At 42.5% G+C, this 23,735-nt stretch overlaps 2 protein-coding genes across 3 annotated transcripts; both read left to right on the top strand.

Moving 5' to 3' along the window:
• Positions 1-1,219: 1,219 nt before the first annotated feature.
• On the top strand, positions 1,220-12,453 carry HOXB6 (homeobox B6). Of its 2 annotated transcripts, XM_025170504.2 has the most exons (3): positions 1,220-1,933; positions 9,265-9,437; positions 11,517-12,453. In XM_025170504.2, exons 1-3 carry the CDS (start codon positions 1,920-1,922, stop codon positions 11,774-11,776), a joined length of 447 nt encoding a protein of 148 aa, XP_025026272.1. In that variant the 5' UTR covers positions 1,220-1,919; the 3' UTR covers positions 11,777-12,453. The 2 variants fall into 2 exon arrangements, with proteins under 2 accessions (XP_025026272.1, XP_007434273.1); XM_007434211.4 differs by lacking the exon at positions 1,220-1,933 and having other exon boundaries at positions 8,654-9,437.
• A 2,357-nt stretch (positions 12,454-14,810) lies between these two features.
• HOXB5 (homeobox B5) lies at positions 14,811-18,348 on the top strand. Its single transcript, XM_007434214.4, has 2 exons — positions 14,811-15,503; positions 16,930-18,348. Exons 1-2 carry the CDS (start codon positions 14,876-14,878, stop codon positions 17,175-17,177), a joined length of 876 nt encoding a protein of 291 aa, XP_007434276.1. The 5' UTR covers positions 14,811-14,875; the 3' UTR covers positions 17,178-18,348.
• Positions 18,349-23,735: the final 5,387 nt, after the last annotated feature.

The following is a 23,735-nucleotide window of genomic DNA, read 5'->3' as shown; positions in this document are numbered from 1 at the left end:
CACAACACAGAAGAGATATGTGTTCTTGGGTGTCAGTATGGGTGTGCAATAGAAAGATGCAACAGATACACATGTATAAAATTATCAAAATAAAATATTAGAAAATAATTGCTTCACTCTGTTAATTAATTGATGGTTGCATGAGAAAGACATATCAGTGGTACACGCCTGTATTTTCTGTGTATCTCTCCAGCGACAGAAAATTAGGGAGAGGAATACTATGGTCTAATCTCTTCTTTGAAATGGGTCACATCTGAAGAACCAAATAAGTGGAAATGTATATTCGCTTTTCAAACAAAATAAGTAATTTCAGTGGACACGTTTTGATGGCGGAAACAGAATTACTGAACTGTCCTATCGCCCACCTTATGCGATTTTGCTGCATTGGACCACTACTATTGTTTTCGTGGCATGTACCACTGCGGTAGTGTGTACGCCTTCAAAAACCTTAGTGCGCCTGTGCGGGTATACGCCCGTCTTTCCTTTTTTCTTTTTTCTTTTTTCTTTTTTCTTTTTTCTTTTTTCCTTCCTTCCTTCCTTCCTTCCTTCCTTCCTTCCTTCCTTCCTTCCTTCCTTCCTTCCTTCCTTCCGAGTGTAAGTATGAATGTGTGTGTGCACACACACACATACACGCACACATATGTAAATATACATGCCCCACATGCATACATATACAAATGCATACATACAATAACATCTATATGTCGGCCTCCGCTGCATATGCTTCTTACGACCCTTTATTATATATTCGATGCCTTGGAACCAGGGCAGTTAACGTTTTAATTTCGCGGCGAATTTCCGGAAGGGAAATCTCCGAGCGGGAGAGAAGATACCCCCAACACAGCAGTCCGCTTAAGCTAAGGAGTACCACTTTTGCCTTAAAGGAAACAAAACATAATTTTAGAGCCGCTGCCTCCATTCCTCCCTCCCCCGCCCCGCAATCCCGGACTACAGGTACGACGGATACAGTCGCGGACCCTTATAGCGAAGGAAGGACCGAAGGCTCGGGAGGGCTTGTGCTGAGAGGTGGCTTCGCAGAGGAGGCTCTTTTAACCTTTAGTGAAGGAGGGGTCGTTTAAGGCCCCCCGCCGGGATGTGGAGGGCCCCCCAATCTTCGCATATTCTTCTCTCTCCCACTCTCCCTCTTTTTTTAAAGAAAAGATGGCGGCTGAGAAAAAGACTGCTGTTAAAGCAGTCATGAAGAAATGCAATAAATTCCTTGTTGTTTTATGAAAATTTACAACTTTGTGATAGAACTTTATGAGTGGCTGGGTTCTGCGATTGGCCAGAGCTGGTCATGTGGACTGCTAACCGTGAACATGAACTTTTTATGATTTCCCATGTGGTTATTCTACCATTCTTTTGGCCGCTGTACCTTGGGTCGGATCACTGTCCTCTGTAGGACTGTCGTCTCTTTTAACATTTTTTTTTTTTTTACTTTCATGTATAAGCTCAATAGGGCTAAAAATAGAGGAGGAGCAGGGGAAGCGCGGGCACAAACACACACACACACACAGTCTCTCTCTCTCCCTCATACACACACACTCGCAAACATGCACGCACATATCTGGGACTAAGCTTAGATTGCTAATATTATTGATCCCCTCCTACCCTTCCTTTCCCAATTCTCTCTGTACTGACTCGGGTTCTCTGTCTAATGATGGAGGGGGAAATGGAGACTCGGTACCGGATGGAGGTTTTGGTCATTTTTCAAAGAGGGAAGTTACTCCATTTTCTGTACAAAAGGACGCGGCAAAGGAAAAAGCTCTCAGAAGTCGCAATGGACGGCTATCAGGTTGGGACAATATTTGTCAGCTTACATATAAAAGCAAACGCAATTCTATCTCCCCCCCTTCCTCCTCCTTCGCCTCCTCCTCCTCCTCCTCTTCATCCTCCTCCTCCTCCCAATCCATAGAAGGATGGGCGTCAAAAGGTAAGTTCATAATTTTCTAAAATTCGAGCTAATATTATTTGAAGGGGGGAAAGAACTGGACATAGATTTGCCTTCCTTTTGTATCTGACAAAATATAGAAAATAAGACGTGGTGAAAAGAGAGGAAAGATACCGCAGGGAAAGCTACTGTTAAAAGGGAAAAGAAAAGGGAAACCCAAGAGGGAGGGAGGGAGGGAGGAAGGAAGGAAGGAAGGAAGGAAGGAAGGAAGGAAGGAAGGAAGGAAGGAAGGAAGGAAGGAAGGAAGGAAAGAGGCCACTGCCAAATGAGACTTAAGATATCCATGTCATCTGGAGAATCCGAGCTACCTCAATAGCTATATTTTTTTGTTTTAAATACGGGGATAAAACCCCTTCTGCAGGCTTCTTTTCAGTCCTTCCTTTACCCTTCACGTCTCTTCCCCATCCCAGGAAGGACGATATATCCAGACTTGCTTGTCATCGAGCGAATCCACTCATTTTAAGAAGTTCTGTACCGCAGCCAGTTCGATTTAGATGCTTTCCTCCAGGGTGTTCCGTGTCGACGTAGGTGATTTTTCTTCCAACGAGCTGTTCCGTCTGTGCAAGGCTGGGAGGGTGAGGAGAGAGAGAAGACGAGAGATGGTCGCCACCGTTAATAAATACAGTTAAGGGAAAGATTAAGCCGTGCCCGGTTTTAAACTAAAGAAGAAAGAGACCCAAAAATTGTAGTACAAGGGAGGGAACAGACTATAATCCACTGCCTGTATTTGGGCGTGTTAATATAAAATGCACGTGCGTGTATGGATGACTATGTGTGTGTAAGATGCATCGGTACAGAGGCAATAATAAAAATGTTTGTACATGCAGTTCCATCGATATTTAAAATTCTTGTTTTTCCTTTTGTTGCTGTATAAAAAAAATACTATTATTTTTGAATGGATTCCAAGTAAACTGATATGCTTCTTTTTAAAAGAGGGAGGGATCCTCACAGAATAATCTAAAATATTTCATGGCTGATGTGCCCAATTAACTGTGACTACAGTAGCATGTTCACGGGTCTGTACTTTAAAAATAATTGCTATTACCTGGAAGCCAATACAACTTATATTGTTTAAAATGTATTCAACAGCTGGCTAAACATTTTAAAAACAAAAATTATCTAACTTCCTAGCCTTCCAACTTTATTTCTCAACATTACCTTGCTGCAAATAAATCACAACTACAATGAATATAAGAGGAAAAAAAATGAAAACGTGTAATAACATATCTTCTGCATTTTTATATGTAACTATGACTGTTGGCCATTCATTTAATGTGGTCTTTCTTTCTGATTCTCTGTACCCTACTTTTCTATCCACCAAAAAGCATTTCAGACTTGAGTCATGGTTGTTGTTGTTGTATTAATCCAATAGGTGTTATTCCATTTTCAGAATACGTGTCATTTCTAAACCGCTTGTTTTCTATGTTCATGCGTTCATTATGGCTTTTTTTCCTCCTGCCGCCGAGCATCACCCGCCAGTTCAAAGAGGGCCTGTCGGTGGATTATACCATTTAGATAAAGGCCACTCGTGAAGGAATTCCTATTGCTTAAACAACACTAAGTTGTTTATATGTGTGCGTTTCCCCCGCCCCGACGGAGAACCTATTCTTTTATTGAGAGTTCGCCTTTACTCTTCCTCTGCCTTCTCATTCTGTGCTGTTTGCTGCCATCTACCGTCCGATTAAAGAAGTCTTCGAGTTGGTTTCCATGCGATACAATGATTAATTTCCCATGAAAACTAGTTTAACTAGACCAAGATTTTCATTTTCTACAGTTAATGTATTTTTGTCATGTAATGGATTAGGCATGCCTTACAGAATCTGGAAACGGGGCTGAAGAGAATTTCCACCCGTCTATTTAGTTAAGGTTGTGCTAGTGTGTGTGTTAAGAGTATGCTGATTGTAACAGAGTATTCTTTTTAAGTTGCTTGAAGTATTTTTACAGGTTTCGGAATGTATATGAAGATTTCAGATGGGATTTGGGTGTATTTGTATCAGTTAAAAAGAATACCCTTTCTTAAAGAATTATGTAAGATATTTTGTTTCATTGTTTCTGGTAAACTGATAAAAATCAGGTACTTTTGCCAATATGTCTGAAATTAGGAGTTCATATCAAAGATGAACGTGTTCCATTTTCCAGCTGAAAGAAGTAGTCTGATATTGCTCGTGTGTTCAGAATGTTACCAGGGTCAGAGAGGGCTGGTCTATAAGCATAAACCAAACTTGATTAATCATAGGCTATTGTGGGTGTAGAAAAAACTCTCTCTCTCTCTCTCACACACACACACACACAGATAGACACCTTATATTATCAGAACCAGACTATGTATAACCACTTTATTTTCATGTCTCAGATATATGCATTCCTCCAGGTAATACAGGCTATGATTTTTGTGTGGATAACATTATAATGAGATTTGCTTTTGAGACAGAGGATTTCTGAGGTACTTTTATTTTAGAATACCTCTCACCCAAGATAGCCAAGTGATAAATACATTGGTCCCCCCCCGCTTTGTTGCTTTTGGAGAGCTGAAAAATCTTTGTTAAAATGTTGCTTTCCAGTATTCGGCATTTCCTTTTTTTTTTTTTTAATCAAACATTTCCAAAAATGTGGCAGCTTGCTTGGTTTGTTTTTATTTCTTAACTTTACTCTAAACTCTCATTTCCCCTTCTGGTTAATTATTAACTAAACCCTTTTGATAAAATAATGAAAGGTAGCTTCCCCTCACGATTTTTTTTAATCCTCTGTGATCCCATTAAAAAGATTATTATACATTTTGGGGAAGCCAGGTAAATTAAACGCAAATGACTGAAAATTAAGTTTGAATGGTTATATGCTTGGAAAGAGGAAATTGAGGGGATAGACAAAGTATTTGTGTGGGTGGCTATGTGCATGCATGTGTGTGTGTGACGTGTTGTGTGCCTTTCAGTATCATTGTTTTATAAATGCCCACAATATAAACATCAGTTAGAATTGTGATAAGACAAAAGAAGCTCATCTCCTGTGAATAGCTTTATGATCCTAAATAAATTCATGAGGCTATTCAGTTCTCTGTGTGTGTGTGCTCGTGCGCGCGTGCAGGGTGTGCTTAAAGGCCAATCTTTAGTTTATGGTACCAATCTGATTCTCCTGTCAAGGATCATGCTGTTTGTTGAATTCCAATACTCCTATTCACACAGGAAAAATAAAATTTGCTTGCTTGCTATTTTATCTCTACTGAAAATTTTGTGATTGCTTCAACTTGCTTCAACTTTTTTTTTCTTTGCTCCTGCCACTGAGCAGTTCCCTGGCCTAGGATCTGCCTAGAGAAATATTTGGGTGTAGCTTTTAATCCCCTCATTTATCTCCCCCCCCCCCCCCCCGCTTTTCCTGGTGCTTTCTAAAGTTGGATTTTGCTAAAGCAAAAAGGCAGGAAAGAATGGAGAGGAAGCTGGGGGTGGCAGAAACCTGGAGCACTTTTTCAGCAACAAAGCACCAGCTACACATTTCTGTAAATAAATCCTGTTAATCTTTATTAATTCTCCACATAGTTATGCCTTACACTGATCAAGATAAATTTTCTGAGCTAAAGAAAGCCTGTCAGTATTTTCCAACAATAACAGGGCATAGAAATGAGTTTATTTGCCCTACAGCTGGCTCATACATTGTTTTCAACTAATAAAAATAACATTGAAAACTATAGGCCCAGTATAAAAGTTTGCCAAGGGACCTGAGAATAAGTCCCTAATATTTTCACAGTAATCAGAGGGGGAAGGAGGAGGAGAATTAATTAGAATTAGAGGAGGAGGAGGAGGTTGGCTAGACATTAAAATAAATATTCTTAACTATCTATTAGATAATATCCAAGGTAATGTTAAATAAAATATAGCAATAATCCCAGGGATTATTCTGCCCCAAATATTGATTACCGAATACTGATTCCTCACCATTACTACCACACACACATAACTTGAGGCATAGTATACAGCAGGTTTTCAAGTCATTTCAGATAAAGATTTGTTCTTTTAAAAAGCTCTAAAATTAAAATGCATCCGTTACATTGAAAAGCAGTTATTACTTCTAAGATGTGGGATGTGGGGAGTATTTTCCCCATATTTGGGCAATAAATATTAGAGCAGCACAAGTCAATTAGTGGCTTAATTTTTATGTTTACCTATTTTCAAATTTAAAGTTCCAAACATTTTGCAGGGTTAAAAATGTTTCATCTGAATTGCCAAATTTGAGTGATAGAACTTTTCTCTAATACACAAACAGGTTTGAAAAAGACTGGGCTTTTTCCATTTTATGTTATTATATTTATTATATATTTCCATTTTAGCCATTTTCCATTCCATAAACCACTTCCTGCCAGACCAAAGCCTGCTCACCCACATCCACCCACCCACACCTTGTGCATTTCCAGCACCAGTTCTTAAGATTAAAAGTTCAGAAAGTAGCACATTTACTCACTTCAGTAGCCAAATAGTCCATTCAGAGATTCTCGCTTATCTGTGAGAGTTCCCTGTTTCTAAGCAAGGGTCTGAAGTGTTGTGCCGATTTCAAATAAGTTGTAGGAAGGGGTGTTGCTCAGATCTGCTTTCCTTACTCTTCTTCTTCCTCCCCCCAATGTCCTCCGTTTTTACCCATCAGTAAAGTGGATCAAGTTAAAGTTAGGATCTACTCTGCACACAAAGGAAAGGGGGAAAAGAATCCGCAGGAACACAAATCAAAGACCAGGGTAGTGTGTGTGTGCGTGCGTGTGTGCATGTGTGTGTTTGTGAGAGAGAGAGAGAGAGAAAGAGAGGGAAAAAAAGGAGAGAGCGAGAGCGAGAGAGCGCCTTGAACAAACAAACAAAAATTACTCCCCTTGCCTGCAATTTCCTTCCATTCTAAGAGTTATATCATAGTAGTGTTGGAACCGTGTGGGTTTCCATGTCATTAAAACCGAGGCTGGTAACAAATTAGATAGCCATCCAGCATGTTTTGTGGTTCCTTAATCCTCAACAGAGAAAATTCGCATTGGTCATTCTACAGGGATCGCGTTGCCATGTAAATCCGGTCTGGGAGCAATTGAGGGTAGGTGTGGTGGAGAATTCTTATGAGCAGATTGCACATCTGTAATCCAGGGGTGACAGAGAGGTAGCTTGGATCACAGTTTCAATTGTCCAAAAGTGTAGGGAGATCCCTTTTCATTCAGAGAATCAGAGGTGGGATGAATTTGGAAAGAGGTGTCTATGTTTGCAGATTGGTGATGAAGGACATGTGATAGGTAAAGAGTACTTCAAAGTTTTGGCGAATCGAAAATAGCTCACTGTAGTGACTATTTCTTGAGGAAAGATGAAAGATGAGCTGATGTATGAGTGGATAGGTAAGGAGGGAGGGAGGGCAGGAGGGAGGGAGAGAGAGAGATGGCAAAATGATAGGCAGGGCAACCAGAATTTACAATTTAGTACAATTTCATTGCTGTAGAAGAAACTGGAGCATCTTTATAAGATTCCTTGAATTCACACTTGCACACGAAGGAAGCAGAATCTGGGGGAGGGGAAGGGGCACATATCAGCCTTAAACTATCTGCCACAACCGCACCAAATGTCAGGTAATTTTATCGCTGGAGGTCTAGGCTCACCCGCCAAGTATGAGAATTGGCGAGGCGAAGAGGAAGTCAAACGCCAAACTCCAGCCTTTTGGTCAACTTTTTCAGCCCCTTCATAGTTATCTTTTTAAAAGAGTTTTAAAGCAGGTCAACGAACTAGGAGCGAGTTTAATTTATTCCCGAATTTACTGCAAACTCAAACGTGCAAAATAGAAAGCCGGGGTTTCCCACTCCGCCCTCAAAGCTCCTATCAGCTACCCTGACATCTTCCACCCCGTGCTTGCTTTAATAATTTCCGATGTTCGGTGATCAATAAGGGGGGGGGGGTTTGACCGTCAGACCAACCGCTGCCTTTAACTCTAACCTGCCCAAAGACCCGGCCTGAACCGTAAAAACGCAAGAGGGCACCGTTCTTTGAAGCTACGCGGGATGTCGTGGGAGCTGCGCTCGAAAACCGCCAATGCGTCTCTCGGACTTGGGATACGGTGCCGCAAACTTACACGGGAAGGGATCGGTTAGGTCGGGGGGACAAAATAGGTGCGTGAGGGTAGAAGCACGTACCCGTGAAGATGAGAAGGGGGGCTGGGATGCGGCGGGGGGGCGGAGAGAAGAAAGTGTGACCCCCTCCCCCGGATTCCCGGTCGTACCTCCCAAGCGGTTTAAAGTTCTTGGTCGGGAGCGCTGTCCGGGCTCAGAGGGCGCACCGAGGAACGTCCGCTCGAACTTTTTCCCTTCTCCAGATCGAGCGATTGAGCGCTTGAACTGGATGTACAGGACAGGCTCCCCATTGCCCCCACTTGAACCCAAAGGTGAGGGGGGAGGGGGAGGTAATGGGCCTTCTCATCCTCCTCCAAATACTTATACTGAAAACCACCAAACTTTTCAAGTTGAAAATATTTCCCACGTTTTCCTCCTCCTCCCTCTCCAGGGTAGCAGCAAGGAGAAGACTGGTGTCATTCTTCATATCTTTCACCCTCCACCTTCTCATGTTTGTTTGTTTATTACTCCCAAGAAAACTCCCAAATATCTCGTGGATTTATCTTTTCCTAGATAATGAATATGTGATATGGGGGGGGGGGGGAGGGGGGGAAAGGAAAGGGGAAAAGGAAAGAGTGGGGTCTATTTGTACATGGGGGGGCGTTTCTGTTGTTTAAAGGTGATAGTGTTGGTGGCAGAGATGCTCTCACTGGTTTGTTCTGGGGGGTCCCCTGTGCACAGCTAACCCCTCTAGGGTGCTATTTCGCAGCCTCCGACTCCTGCTATTGGTCAGCGCGTGATCAGATGGTTCCCTTCCCTTATGTCCCTGGTTGGCACGCGGCCATCCCCCTTCAGCTAAAACCCAATCTCCCATATACTGCTAATAGCTAAACCGCTTGGACTATAAAACGCAACAAATCATAAAGAGCAAGAGAAAGAACAGACGCTGTTCTTCTGGTTGTTGTTTATTATTATTATTATTATTATTATTATTATTATTATTATTATTATTTCCAATGAGTTCTTATTTTGTCAACTCTACTTTCCCGGTGAGCTTAGCCGGGGGTCAAGAACCGTTCCTGGGACAGCTCCCCTTGTATTCCACGGGCTACGCGGATCCTTTAAGGCACTATTCCAGCACGTATGGAACTGGGGGCGGTGGGGTCCAGGAGAAAGGTTACCCGGGCGCGCCTTACTACCAGCAAACCAACGGAGCTTACAACCGGAGTCCAGCCTGCGATTACGGGACATCTGGTTTTTACAGGGAGAAAGAGACAGGCTGTTCTCTCTCAAGCCTAGAGGAGCCTGTTCAGTTCGGCCAGGAGCAAGCCCGGAAGTCGGACTGCTCACAGAGCAAGCACGTTTTCGGGGACAACGAGGATCAAAAGTGCTCCACGCCAGTGTACCCTTGGATGCAGAGGATGAATTCCTGCAATAGTAAGTTGCTTTTCCTCCCTCGTTCTTCTCAATCATGTTAGGTGACAGATGGCTACCTAGATAGAGCAGGAAATGTTTTCCTTCTAATCTGAGGCTGCAGGCAGCAGAACCAGAAACTTCCTCCAAACTTTTTGCGCTGCTTACCCTGTGTTTCAAACAGAGAGTGCTGCCTAGCTTTCTTTGTTTGTTGTGTTTGTTTGTTCGTCATATTATCTGAAGGAACTTCTCTTCGGTTAGTTCCTCTCTTTAGCCAACTTTCTGCGACTGAAAGCGCGGAGATTTATTGACTGTCTTGGAGAAGGCAATGTTAGTTGTCACTCACTAGGGGTGATTTAGAAAGGTGTCTTGGGCACTCACACTCATCCGCACACACACAGACACACTCACACGGTGCAATTGCTATCAAGCTGCCCCCCACTCCCCAATTGTTTTCAACAGACCTCGATTTCAACTTCTTTCGCGCACCTCCCGCCCGCCCGCCCGCCCGCCACACAGTGACACACACGATACCTCTGTGCCAATTCCACCAAGAGCATATTCTGCAAACCTAGCCAGTGGAATAATGTCAGGAGGGCTTAAATATTTGAAGGGAGAGAGCTACATTTTTAATGAAACTCAAGCATAATTGAATGGCTGCCTGAAGAGGAGTTGTAGATAGTTTTTCTTTCACTCCCTCCCCCACTTTCTTTGTGATCAACGACTGCCTCCAGGTGCCATAATTTCCATGAAAATTCATTTAAAGAATGATAAAGACGTAGCCACAGCTCCTCCTCCCACCTCTAGGTACACAGGCACTGATTTTACATTCCAAAGGGAGGGGAAATTAAGGGAAATCAATAGAGAGAGAGGTAGGTAGGTAGGTAGGTAGATGTTAGCTTAAGTTCCCGAATCTAAAGCAATTAGAGATTAAGGCGGCGGGGGGGGGGGGAATATAGAAAGCGAGGAGAGGGGAGACGAGGAGAGGGGAGACTAAGCACCACACAACGGAAAGAAACTTGGTCAGAGATGGCTGCGCAGAAGAAGAGTGAAGAGAGGATAGGATAGAAGGAATTCTTAAGTTTGGGCATTAATTCTTTCTGAATGGAAGGGCATGGATAACCCTCTCAAAACCAATCTTGCCAGCCCGCCACTGCACTCACTCCTAACAAACATACCAACCCTCTGCGCCATTACATCGCAGTGGCTCCTCGATCCTCAGCTCGTGGGAAGGAAGTGTTGCTGCCTATCTTCCTTCTAGTGTCCCCCCACATTAAGTCACTTCCCGTTCAGGAGCTTTTGAGAGCCCCACAGCCCACCCGAAGCCCTGTTTCTCGGAGAACTGCAGTAGGCGGAGGATTTACTCCCAAGCAAGTGTCCCAGGGCAGCAACTTTTCCCCCTGAACACTGCTCAGGAGAGGCACTCGAGTTTGCAGGGAGAGAAAAACGGAGGGGGTCTTTGGGGGAAGAAGTAGTTCACCTAACTCTCCCCACCCCAACAAAACCAGAAGCAGTAGGCTTCCGAGTTACATATAACTGTTTTTCCAAATTTTCCCCCTCCCCTTCTTGTTTGAAAAAGATAAACATGCAAACAAACAAAACAGATTGTATGATGGAGTTGCAAGTTTTCAGGCTGAGCTTTCTGGGCGCCCAGGGAGACTCGGCCAGAGAGCAGGCGAATATCCGGGAAGTGTAGCCCCCAACTTTTCAGTTCAAACGTGGTGCAGGATTATTCAGGAAAATGCGGCGTTCCCAAGCACGAAGGGAAAAGCTACCCAGATAGGGGTGGATTTGTTGATTCCTCATGTTTCCTTTCCTTATAAATATCTTTATTTTTTAAAAATTACATTTTTCCTTGTATTATGTACGACGGCGGTTTTGATCACTGAGGGTTGGGGACAGGAGAGAGGGCCACATGGAGAAGGGAAATTACTGCAGGGAATGGGTCTCCCCCCCTTCCCCGCGCGCGCGCGCGCACACACACACACACAGACAGACACACAGCAACACACTCTGGTGAGTAGCATAGCCATTGTCATGCATATTTGAAACTCCAGTAAATGTTCAGTAGCACATCCCTGCCTTCTTCTCCATCCCCACCAGGTTCCTCCTTTGGGCCGAGTGGCAGGCGAGGGCGACAGACTTATACGCGCTACCAGACTCTGGAGCTGGAGAAAGAATTTCACTTTAACCGTTACCTGACCAGGCGCCGACGCATCGAGATCGCTCACGCCCTGTGTCTGACGGAGCGCCAGATAAAAATCTGGTTCCAGAACCGAAGGATGAAATGGAAAAAGGAAAACAAGCTTCTCAACTCCACTCAACTGAGCGCCGAGGAAGAAGAGGAGAAACCAACGGAATGAAAGAGGGGGGGAGAGAGAGAGAGAGAGAGAGAGACCAAGCGAATGAATGAATGAATGAATGAATGGGAAAGAAAGCAAAAATGCCAACAGTTGGGGAAGCTCCAGAAATGGCAACCCCTCCCCACCCCCAAAAGGCACAACTGAGACACACATTTTTGTAAAATAACTGAGACTGTATGGCGGTGTCTTCCTTTTGCACCCTCGCTTGCATTCAGTAATTTGTCGTATCATAATCAAGTTTCTAGTCCAATTTATTTTCCCACCCTCTTTATGCCCCCCTCCCTTTACCACAGATGGGTTTGTGGTTGCGTTTTGTTTTGTTTGATTTACCTTTGGGTGTCCTCCTTAGGATTCTTGCTAACCCTTGTATTTAAGTGGAGGTGCTGCAATATATGTGTCAGGTTTTGGGCTTGTTGATTGTCTATTTTGTAAAACAGAAGTGTCATGCACGATTTTACTTATTTGTTTGCTTTTTTATATAAAATTAAGTTAATCAAACACTAGGTTCTTTGTCATTTAAGGGTTTTTGTTTTAAGCAAAATTATATTAAAAAGGAACAATTGCAACCTAAAAAGTATGGTGGATTTTTTAAAGAGGTTTTTTTTTTTGAAATTCTGTTTTATTTTATTACAGTTTTTACAGTGTTGTGTTTGTAGTCTGTGTTAGCTATGGAGATTTTAAAAGTCCTATCAAATTAATAAAAACAAAAAACAACTACATTGAGAAAAACACTTGCTATGTTCATGACTTAGGACATGTCTTCCCTCATCCCACACTCTTTCTGAGGAATATATCTACTTACATGAGCTGTGTGGTTGGTAAAAAAGGAATATAAAAACCCTGCTTTAAAAAAAAAGTTATTTTCCCTAATCTAAACAGGCAAGCAATTTCTTAAACATTACAGAAGTTAGCAGTGAAAGATATATTCAACTCCCTCCCCCCCTTCATGCACACTTCCAGTTCCTCAGCCTAAACTTAAATAAAAGACCTTTTCACCAAGAATATATCGGAGCTGACATTTAACTTTAATATGGATTTTTTTATTGTTACAGCACAAAAGAGTTATGTGGGGAGCACACCACATATATAATAAATCAAAGAAACAGGCATAATTCTCCCTCCCATTCTACATCTGCTAAAACATACATAACGTTTGCATAGCCTTTCTCAAACATTGGCTCAACTTCCTCTTAGGTAAATCCTCCCAGCCCCCTTCCAAAAAAACTGTAACTAGGCTTAACATCTCACCCAAAATTAAGTTAAAATATGAGACTGCAGGCTGTTAGTGTTCTGTGCTCAGAACTAACAGAAAGGTGTTAAATAAGCAATTTTAAAAGCAAATATTCAAGTGACATTTTAAAAAGAAGAGATCCTTAAATCTATTTTTCTTATGTAATTCTTTCTTTCCTCCTTTCCTCCTTTCCTCTCCTTTCCTCTCCTTTCCTCTCCTTTCCTCTCCTTTCCTCTCCTTTCCTCTCCTTTCCTCTCCTTTTCTCTCCTTTCCTTTCCTTTCCTTTCCTTTCCTTTCCTTTCCTTTCCTTTCCTTTCCTTTCCTTTCCTTTCCTTTCCAAACAAGGCATTGATTACCTAAGGAAGCTTAAGATATAACTGTTCTTTGCTGTTGCCCTCAGGAAGCTGTTAACAATTATTTCTTGTTTATTTGTGTTTTTTTTCCTATTTCCTATTTCCTGAATTTTCTTTGAAAAAGGAAAAAAGTGGTGAGGACCTGAAACAATAATTTCCTTTCTAGTACTCTGTCATCCCAAATGCATAAGTATAAATGCATTAATTCCTCCCCATCCCAAATCACCCCAGATTCGATGAAATAACATACTCTGAAGCCTTGCAGCTGCAGAATATGTATCCTTATTGCTACACTTTTCACTAGCTGTGATTATTATAATTATATGCCACTTTCAATATGGCTCATAATTTTCAATGAGCTGCAAGCTGGGTTTTGTAAATTCTTGAAGGTTGGCAGAAGAAGAATGGGGAGGAAAACATATTGGCATGGCTGGACAAAAGAAAAGCATTCGAAGTGTTAACCAATCTGGCCCATCATTATAAGATTGACCACTACCAAGCATTTTTAGTAATTTAAATGAAAGATGAGGACCCTCTTCATCTGAAACAGTTCTCTCAAGAGATTGCCAGTTCTACAACTCACCATACTGCTGATTATTGAAAAAATACAGATAATGTCAATATGAGTTGAATCTCCCCTTCTGTTATTTGCACTGGTATTGAACTGTAGGAATAGTAGTAGGAATAATACTGTGATGATGGTAATAATAGTGCAAAAACGTTCAAACAGTAGTTTTGATGTTGATAGTGACACCTAAGTAGGAGAAGCAAAGGAAAAAATGTGGAAAGGAAAGAGGAACTATTATCTTGATTTTCATCCAAATAAATTTTGCCCGGAATATCCCTTTCTAATATCAAAGCAAAAACAGCACTGGAATGGTTATTTAGTATTGAACAACTATTATTTATAATAATAATAATAGCAACGATTTTATACTGCATATAATATGAAAAGAAAATTTCTTTTCCGCATTAGAAAAGCATGATAGCTTCAGGAAGAAAGAGGGAAAGTAGAGAAACAAAGACGGAAACGACACTTTTTTGGGGAAAAATATTTTATTTCTAGAAAAGGTAGAGGACACAAAAACAGAGCGCTTTACTACTTAAAAAAAGGTGAGTGAGGTAACCTCCCTGTCGGCTAATTCTTCATTTGCCCAGTAGGTGGCGCACAACGCCAACAAGGAGCAATCTCTGCTCGTTGATTCCTCCCCCTTCCTTCCTCCCCCTTCGGAAGCCGCGCATTGACATGGGCCTAACGATTCTCGGATCGTCATTATTTGTAACCATAGAGCATGAATTGCCTCTTGAGGTCATCAGTGAGAATTTACGACTGGTCAACAAAAGCACGTGATTCCCAAACGCACCCCCCACCCCACCCCCATATTTGGCCGCATACATAGCAAAAACGAAGTACAGTGCATCGCTATAATTCATTAATACATCATAAATCCTCAAGCACAGGGGTTATAACGACCACGAGCCCCACAAATCAAGCCCTCCAAAATACAAACCCAAATGAGTTCTTACTTTGTAAACTCGTTCTCAGGACGCTATCCTAATGCCCCAGACTATCAGCTGTTAAATTATGGGGCCGGCAGTTCCATGAACGGATCTTATAGAGATCCAGGCAACATGCACGCCGGCTCTTACGGGGGATACAACTACAATGGAATGGATCTGAGCATCAGCCGTTCAGCCTCCTCCTCCAGCCACTTTGGAGCGGTTGGGGAGAGCTCTCGCGCCTTCCCTGCCCAAGCAGCGCCCGAAAGCAGGTTCAGACAGGCGTCCAGCTGCTCCTTGTCCTCTCCCGAATCCCTCCCTTGCACCAGCAGCACCAGCACCGGCAGCAGCACCGGCGGCGGCGGCGGCGGCGGCGGCAGCGGCGGCGGCGGCGAAAGCCATGGAGGGAAGGCAGCCGGGTCCTCCCCCGCCGAGCAGGCAGCCTCTGTCGGCGCTGCCAGCGCCACCGCGTTTGCCGAGATAGACGAGACCAGCGCGTCCTCGGGAACCGAAGAGAACGGCTCCCAAGTCAACAGCAACGGCGCCCGAGCTCAGGCGGAGCCGATCGCCACCTCCACGCCGGCCACGGAAGGACAAAGCCCGCAGATATTCCCCTGGATGCGAAAGCTGCACATTAGCCACGGTACAGACTTGCTCCTTTTTAAGTTGGCTGTGGGTGATCTATGGGGTGCGCGCGCGCGCCTGTTTGTCTGTCTCTCCCTGGGTCTGTGTGTGTGTGTCTGTGTGTGTATATACGCACGCAAGCACACACACATGTATGTATGTATGTATGTATGTATGTATAGGGCGCAGGATTTTGGCAGGGCATATTAGCTTTGGACGACGAGAGAAAGAATTCAATCGCGTCGTGAGACCACTTTCCTGTCTCTCTTCTAAATGCCCTTTTCTCTTCGCTTTCAGCATCTCTGTTTCTTTCTCTGTAATGTTCAACTCTTAGAGAGTATTTCTTCTCTTTCAAAAAAAAAAAAAATCCAGGTTCCCTCCGTTCTTTAAAAAATAGCGTGTTTATCAGTGCGGCAAAGGTCATGCTATAAAATACTATGAATAGTAATAGTAATTATGGTAACAATAATAGTGAGAATAGCGCTCGTAATAGCCTCGTACCGGGAAAGCGAAGGATGGGGGATGTTTGAAAGTAGTAGGATTTAGGAAGAGACAAGGAAAGAAATGGGAAAGATAAGACGAGGGATTAAAAAAGGAAGCCCGTTCGGGGCACAGATGGGTCTGTCAACCGCCTCTGCCTCCCCCTCCCCCTCCGCCCCACATTTTCCCGTCTGCAGGGACGAAATGCGACGGTGGCAAACTCTTTGCCTCTCCCCTCCCCCACGGGGTAAAAATGAAAGAAGGGAGTGCGCCGCAGAGTTGCAAGCAGGGGCCGCCTGGCGACTGGCTTCGCACGCCGAGGCTAACTCCCTTTGGGTGGGAAAGCGAGCCCCAAGGATTTCTGCGGAACTTGCTTCCAATGAAATGTGGCCGAGACTGGGGGTGAGGGTGTTAGGGAAGGCGCAGTGGCTAGAGCGGGTCGCCTCCCAGCCTCCCAGCCGGCCTGTTTAGACCGCCAGTCGAACTGGACTGACGGATAAAGTAGACCGAGAGAAGAGAGCCAAAGAGGGACTGCGTTTCGGACTGAGATCGGTCCTCCGAGACCAGGCACCCTGAACTGCGTGTGAGCTCCCCGGGGCGGCCGGTTTCCTTCGAAGAAACCTGCGTAGAATCAGAGGGTGTTGCAGAACCTTGCTCTTGACTCCGGGAAAAAGATGCAGAGCTGCCGAGAGCGTGAGAAGGAGAGCGGGGCATGGGTCTAAATTAATTAGAATTAAGGTCTGGGGCCAGATTAAAGCGAAGGATATTGGCTTGGAGGAAACGGAGAGGCAGAGAAGCCGTGCCTTCCAGTCGCTGGGGCGTGTTTGAGGACAGTAGCAGGCGGCCACGGAGGAAACAGTCGAACGCGCGGTCTCTCGCTGTCTTTCTGTGCCTGTGATCTAAAAGCAGAAACCAGACCCACCGAAGGCAATTTTTTCCCATGTCCTGTTGTTATTATTATTCAGATATGACCGGACCGGATGGCAAACGAGCCCGAACGGCGTATACTCGCTACCAGACCTTGGAGCTGGAGAAGGAGTTTCACTTTAACCGCTACCTCACCCGCAGAAGGCGAATAGAAATTGCCCACGCTTTGTGTCTCTCCGAAAGACAGATAAAAATCTGGTTCCAAAACAGGCGAATGAAGTGGAAGAAAGATAACAAACTCAAAAGTATGAGCTTAGCGTCTGGTGGCAGCGCTTTTCAGCCATAAATTATATCAAGGAGGAATATTAAGAAATAGGAAGGAGGGGGGGCAGGAAGTAAGAAAGTTTAAAACAAGCAAGCAAACGAAAAGCAACAGCCAGATTTGTTTTTGTTAAGTTTGGAGTACTGTAAAGTGAAGCACTTTCCATTCAGCATGCTGTTGATTTTTTAAATTATTATTATTATTATTAATAACAACAACAACAACAATAATAATAATAATAATAATAAACCATTTCTGTGGGTACTATTATTCCAAGATTGTGTCCTTTGCTGCGATCGTCCCCCTTTAAATTAAAAGATAAAACCCAGAGGCTTCTTTAATGCTTTAGATGTTCTCAATGTTTGTGTCTGTGCTATAATGATGCTTTCTGGAAGAAGTTAGCATGTCCTTTTCTTTTCTTTTCTTTTCTTTTTTCTTTTCTTTTTTCTTTTCTTTTCTTTCTTTCTTTCTTTCTTTCTTTCTTTCTTTTAATGTGTGCTTTTTAAATGTTATAACTTATTTATAAGACAGTATGGGGAAGGAAGGATGGGTTCTTAAAAGTTCACAACTTTGTGGGGAATCCTACCTCTTTTCCTTCTACTCAAGTCGGGGGCTCCTGCAGTTCAGTAGCAGGGAAGAAAAAAAAGAAAGAAAATTAAAAACCATCAACCACAACAAATGTTTTTTTTGTTTTGTTTTAAAGTATATCTCTCTATATAAACTCATGTATCTGTCTTTGAAATTGTCAAGTCTGTGATTTGATTCCTGGCCTTGTTTTTATCCCAGGCCAGTTCTGAAACTTTCTTTCTTTCTTTTTTAAATAAATGTGAGTGAAGTTCACTTTAAAAGGGTATATGATTGGACCAACCATAGTATGTTTAAAATGTTTGTAAATACTAGAAATATTTCTACAGTGACTAATAGGAAGTTTTAGTGGGCAGGGTGAATTCAGTGTTCTGTGTGTCTGAAATGGCATTTGTCATGTCTGGCTGCCTGTTCCCATCTTTGCCAAGACGCTGTTCGCATCGGTTTGTAGCCTTAACTTGAAGTCAAATAAACGTTTCTCCTGGCCAGAAAAATAGTGCCCTTCTTTGCATTTCTTTATTCCGCAATATTCACAAGTCACAGCATTAAAGTTACTCATCAGCAAAATCTGCATTTTAAAAAGACACCCAGAGAGAAAGTGTGTTCTGTTCACTCGCGGCATGACCCAGCTGCCAGGTTCTCCTTGGGGGTCTTTGTCCCACTCCCCTAAAATCTCTAATGAGCCAAAGATACAAAATCATTCCCTGTAAGCAATATTAGGTGCTGAATTAGAAAACACAACCCAGAAAGAAAGAAGAGAAACCAGTTGTTCAGTTCTCAGAACTTCCTTTCCTTCCTTAGACTAAGACTCTGACCAGTTTTCTTCACCAACAGATTTCTATCTAATTTTAAGGCCTTTACTTCCAAGTAAATGTGCTTCAGATTACAGCTTCAAAGTCCATAAACCAAGCATTTAGGGAGTCACTGAAGTTATCACAGAATGACAAAATGTCATTGAAATTGCAGGGCTAAGTACATATATTGTTAGCTGTTCTGTATGCTTTTATATAATCCTACATATATATATAAATAAAAATTCAGTATGGAAAATCACAGTTGTCTCAACAGAGATAATATAAACAATGTGCATGAGCCAATCTTTCTTTTTCCCTTTAAAAAATTAATCTGGTAATCTAACTTTCTTTTCTTCTCCTCCTCCCCTTAAATCACAGCGCTATGATTAAAGTCTGTTTGTTGCAACAGGGAAATAAGTAGTCTTTGATATCTTAAATTATAGCTTAGAGCAGTCTCTTTTCTCTCTCTCTTCCTCTCTCTCTCTGACTCTTTTGTAGGAAGTAAAATTGGTCTTATAAACTTACCCCAAACTCTTTGGTTACTTCTTAAAATGGTTTTGAGAGGGCTGGGATGTGAGTTGTCATTTCCAAAACAACCCATTTTCTCGCCTTCTCTTGAATACACATAGACACATCACACGCGCGCGCACACACATACACGCACGCATGTATATATTTTACCCGTGGTAAAGTAAGTAAGTATACCAAAAGTGGCTGTGACATTAAGATGTCAAATGGATAGGGTTTTATCTAGAAGTTAGATCGTAAAAATCGCCCAGACCTCAGCCAGATACCCCTCACTGGCTCTCAAAAGTCACGTGAGGTCCATAAAGTTAGTTTTATGGTTTTGGGGAGTTGACAATGTACAATATATTTCACATTCTCCAGAATGTTAAGTGACATTTTAACTGCCTGCTTTGGCTTGGAAGGGGGCAGGAATGGGAGAGCACTTTTCCAGGCAGATAAAGGCTGCTCCATTGCAGAAATAGGAAGCATTGATGGTGCACTGTTTACTCCAAAGAGGACTTAGGAGCTGCTAACCTTAAAGTAAGTTTCTCTTGAAATACTATCTGCTTAAATGAGTTTTAAAGGACCAGGTTGTTACAGATGGGGCGGGGGAGCGGGGCCTGGAGGGAGGGGTTTCCGTCTCCCTTGGAAACTTTCTTCTGCACAGAATCTCAGGGAAAAAACACTGTGGCCAAGGCCCCTGAGCTACCTGAGTGTGACCCAGAAGAATTTCTGTTTTTAAGGGCATATGCTTAGCAGGAAAAAAGAAAAACAGAGATAACTCTGTTAGTTATGATGGTAGCATAAAGGAGTACACCATAATTTTGTTGGGTGTGGGCAGAGGGCTTTTTATTTGCTACCTTCAACTTATTAGCCTTGTAAAGCACTTTGAGAGTGTATTCAGTTCTTAGGAGTGTATTGGTGTCAGAAGCGTAAGTATGCTTAGTTAGGGAGGACTCTATCAGAATCTGTGGAACTGATTTCCATCACCTACCTTCCAGGAGACAGAGGTGCAGGAGGAGAATGGTGTAAAAAATGTGCAGATGCTAAGACTTGGACGATGATGATGATGGTGATGATGATGATGATTTTAAAATGTCCTGAATAAATTATTTGACGCTTTTCATTCAATCCACACGTTCACATTTCCTCCTGCTTCTTCTGTACCACCCCAACCCCTGGTTTGTAGCATATGGTTCCAGGACATTTTTTTTTTTTTTGCTGCAACAATTGTGTCATTTCCCCCCCCACTTTAGAATTCCTCCTTCCTTCCTTCCTTCCTTCCTTCCTTCCTTCCTTCCTTCCTTCCTTCCTTCCTTCCTTCCTTCCTTCCTTCCTTCTTTCTCTTGCTTTTTTTTATTTGCAGCCTAGCTGCAAATACCCACTTGTTGCTGCTTCCATGGTCACAATCCACCAGAAAAATATCTTGTGAAAGTTTGTGGCCATAGAGCACAGAGCTCAGGTACTTCCCCCACCCTTTGTTTACTTGTGCTGTGCAAGCTTTTTTGAGAGCATACAACTCTTGCGTGCACTGTGGCATGAATACAAGTACCCTGTGTATGCATGTATTACTTTATATTCAATTCACTCATGAGCTGACCTGCACTTGCAGATACTTGATTCAAGGGACAAATTTTAATTCTGACCACTTCTGGAGCCTTGACAAAGGCTAGCTTTTGGAAAAGGAAAAAAGAAGACAGGTCTGATTTCCAAAAATGTTGAAAGATTCCTATTTCTTTGATCTGCTCAAGAAAAGGCAGATTACCTTCAAGAAGTGGCCTAATCTAGATGTTAACAGTAAAAAAAATTTTTTTGACAGTCTTTAAATTTCCTTGTAAAGGATCATTTGAGTAGAAAGTCCTGACACTGAACTTTAATTATTTAACTTTGGAAGAGCTGGTTGATGTGGTTGTCTTTTTTGTCAGTGAAAACTAATGTATACATGAAGATTGGGGAAAATCTGATTGGGGTAATAAACTTTGTTCCCTCTCCCTCTCCCTCTCCCTCTCCCTCTCCCTCTCCCTCTCCCTCTCCCTCTCCCTCTCCCTCTCCCTCTCCCTCTCCCTCTCCCTCTCCCTCTCCCTCTCCCTCTCCCTCTCCCTCCTTCCTTCCTTCCTTCCTTCCTTCCTTCCTTCCTTCCTTCCTTCCTTCCTTCCTTCCTTCCTTCCTTCCTTCCTTCCTTCTTTCTTTCTTGGTTCATAACAACTTTCATTCACAGTAAGAGCATGTAACATTTTCAATCCATGATCTTGATTAAGTAGGGCTTTAGGGCTTCTACCTGACAATAGATGCCAATAGAATATATTGTATAGTCCTCTGGTAACTAACCCCACACACATCTTGCTTGGAGTAAATCCCACTGAGCTCCATGGGTTTATTTTCTAGTAAAATAGCATAGGATCTGGACAGTCACTTTGTCATCCTAAATGATTTGGGATAGTAGACCTGCATATCAGTAATTATCTGTTCCCTATCCTAATTTCAACCTCCCAAACCCTTAACCCAATCACCTCAGCTTGTTCCTTTCCAGTAAATGCTATTGTGCTCCCACTAACTTCAATTAAGATTACAGGAAATCAAAGACTGTCGGAAGCCTTACTTCTCCATAAGCACCAAGTTTTTACTAATTTGCCATTGTGGCACTTTACATCAACCTTTCCCCTCAAAAGGGTTGTGTTAGTGGAAGCCATTTCCAAACCTGAGCTGTGGAATTATCTCAGGAATATGCTTACCATTTATTGGAGGTTTTCTTCCAATACTGTTCAGAACTGTAGAAGACACCGTTAAAAACCACCACCACCACCACCTGGTAGAACCTTAAAAACCAGTGCCTCTGGTTAAGAATTGAAAGAGTCTTTGGGTGCAAGGGATCCTGTGCCAATTCCCTGCTGCTTTTTGGCTATAAGGGTGAGATAACTCTTGTCTTAACAATTTGTGGTGTTTACATTTTCTTCCCCTTTCTGCTCAACCCCTTCCCTCTTCAATCATTTAAGCTAAGGTTTTATGGCCATGCCATTTGGTAGACACATGTTTTAGGGGTTGTATAAGAAGGGGTAATTTCTATTGCTTCTTTTCTCCCCATTTAGACTATAAAGCATGTTGTTGGTTAAGGCAGTTCTGGCTACAGTACTAATCTTCTCGATGTATTGTGTTATAATGTAGCCTCCTTTTTAGGAATTTTTGGCTTAAATGGGATGAAAGTATCTCCTTTAGAACTTTATTTTCAGTGTGATCCCTTTGTTACTGCATAGCACGCTTTTGGTTGTGTGCGTTTGTGTCTGTGTGCTTGTGCGACACCCGCCTGCATGTGTGATGCGATCCAGCCACAGTTAGGTTCTTTGAAGTCTGATTTCAATCAGAGAATGAAGCTGTACTGATTTCTGTGAGATGTACTTCTAAGTTAATGAATATAGCATTGGAGTCTAAATCTCCTTGTTTGAATTAAACTGGGCTTGAATTAAACTTTACACAAGTCTGTTTAGAAGCACATTCTATTGAATCGAGTGGAGCTTCTTCTCAGGAAATATTAATAGGATTGGGTGATTTGGATTGGACTCATACTGCAGTAGCTATGATATAGCATCATCCAAATATGCCATATAATGTATTTATTAATAAATGCTCCATTTTAGGATGAGAGTTTATAGATTATGCACTAATCATGCAACTCTATGAAATATTGTGATCTCCTCTAAATTGTTCCTCCACTCAGGAAAGAAGATAATGTCCATGGCATTATTTCTCTTTGTACCAATACTAGCATCTTATAGTAAACAATAAGATGATACTAACCAGAAGGCCTTGGACACTGAGTAAACCTTTGGTGGTACTGTCCAAGTCTTGCAAGGAACTGACATAACCTCATTGGGGAGAAAATACTCATAATCAATGCACAGGTTTATTTATCCTTACCCCCAATTACTTTTTCTACCTCTATTTTGTTTTCTTCAACCAGGTCTTTTTTTTTTTTTCCTGTGCTTCCAGCCTCTCTATTCACATCTTTGCACCGTCCTTTATGTATGTACACTTGTGTCTTTCTGGATATAGCCAACCACAGACCATATGCACGGTGAACTGGGCATTAAATCTTGTTAAACTCAGTATGAGTGAATCTCAAGGATACTGGCAAAAGATTGCACTGCGGGCCCAGTGCATAGCACTAATTCAAAAGGGTTATTCTAACTAAAGATACCTGGAGTATCTCAAGAATCCAAGGCCTGAACCAGAGGTTTTGATGTAAATATGGAGCATTGTCTACAGGGTGACCCTTCTTTTCACATTTGAACTGGTGCCAAGCGAGGAGAGCTGGTGTTGAAAGACAGCAAAGGTGGGGCCATTTGTGAACAAAGGGAAGTGGTGTTTTTGCTTCCTTCTAGCTCAAGTGAAGAAAAGGAAGGCAAAGTTTGAAACTGGTGCTCCAACCTTACATCATCCCATTCCAACTCCTCCCCCCAGGACAAGCTATATCTGAATCTTTCAGCACTACCAGAAAATAAGCGGTGAACCTACCCTCACTTTTTTTTTTCCTGGATCTACTTCTGCAATGTATTCACTGCATGGCTTCTACATCCCTTCTGTAGGACATTCATCTTATCCTGGTTACTTTTAATTCTCCACAAATATCTGCTGGACCACAGAGAGACTCAGCAATCACTTCATAGTAAAGGAAAGCAAGAATTTCTCCTCTTGCTTCTGA

Source organism: Python bivittatus, unplaced genomic scaffold, assembly GCF_059951505.1.
Source record: "Python bivittatus isolate LINGU-HERP-01145 unplaced genomic scaffold, Pbiv_v1 ctg000410_np1212, whole genome shotgun sequence".
NCBI lineage: Eukaryota > Metazoa > Chordata > Lepidosauria > Squamata > Pythonidae > Python > Python bivittatus.
The sequence above is the reverse complement of the archived record's forward strand: the minus strand, read 5'-3'. Positions and strand labels throughout refer to the sequence as shown.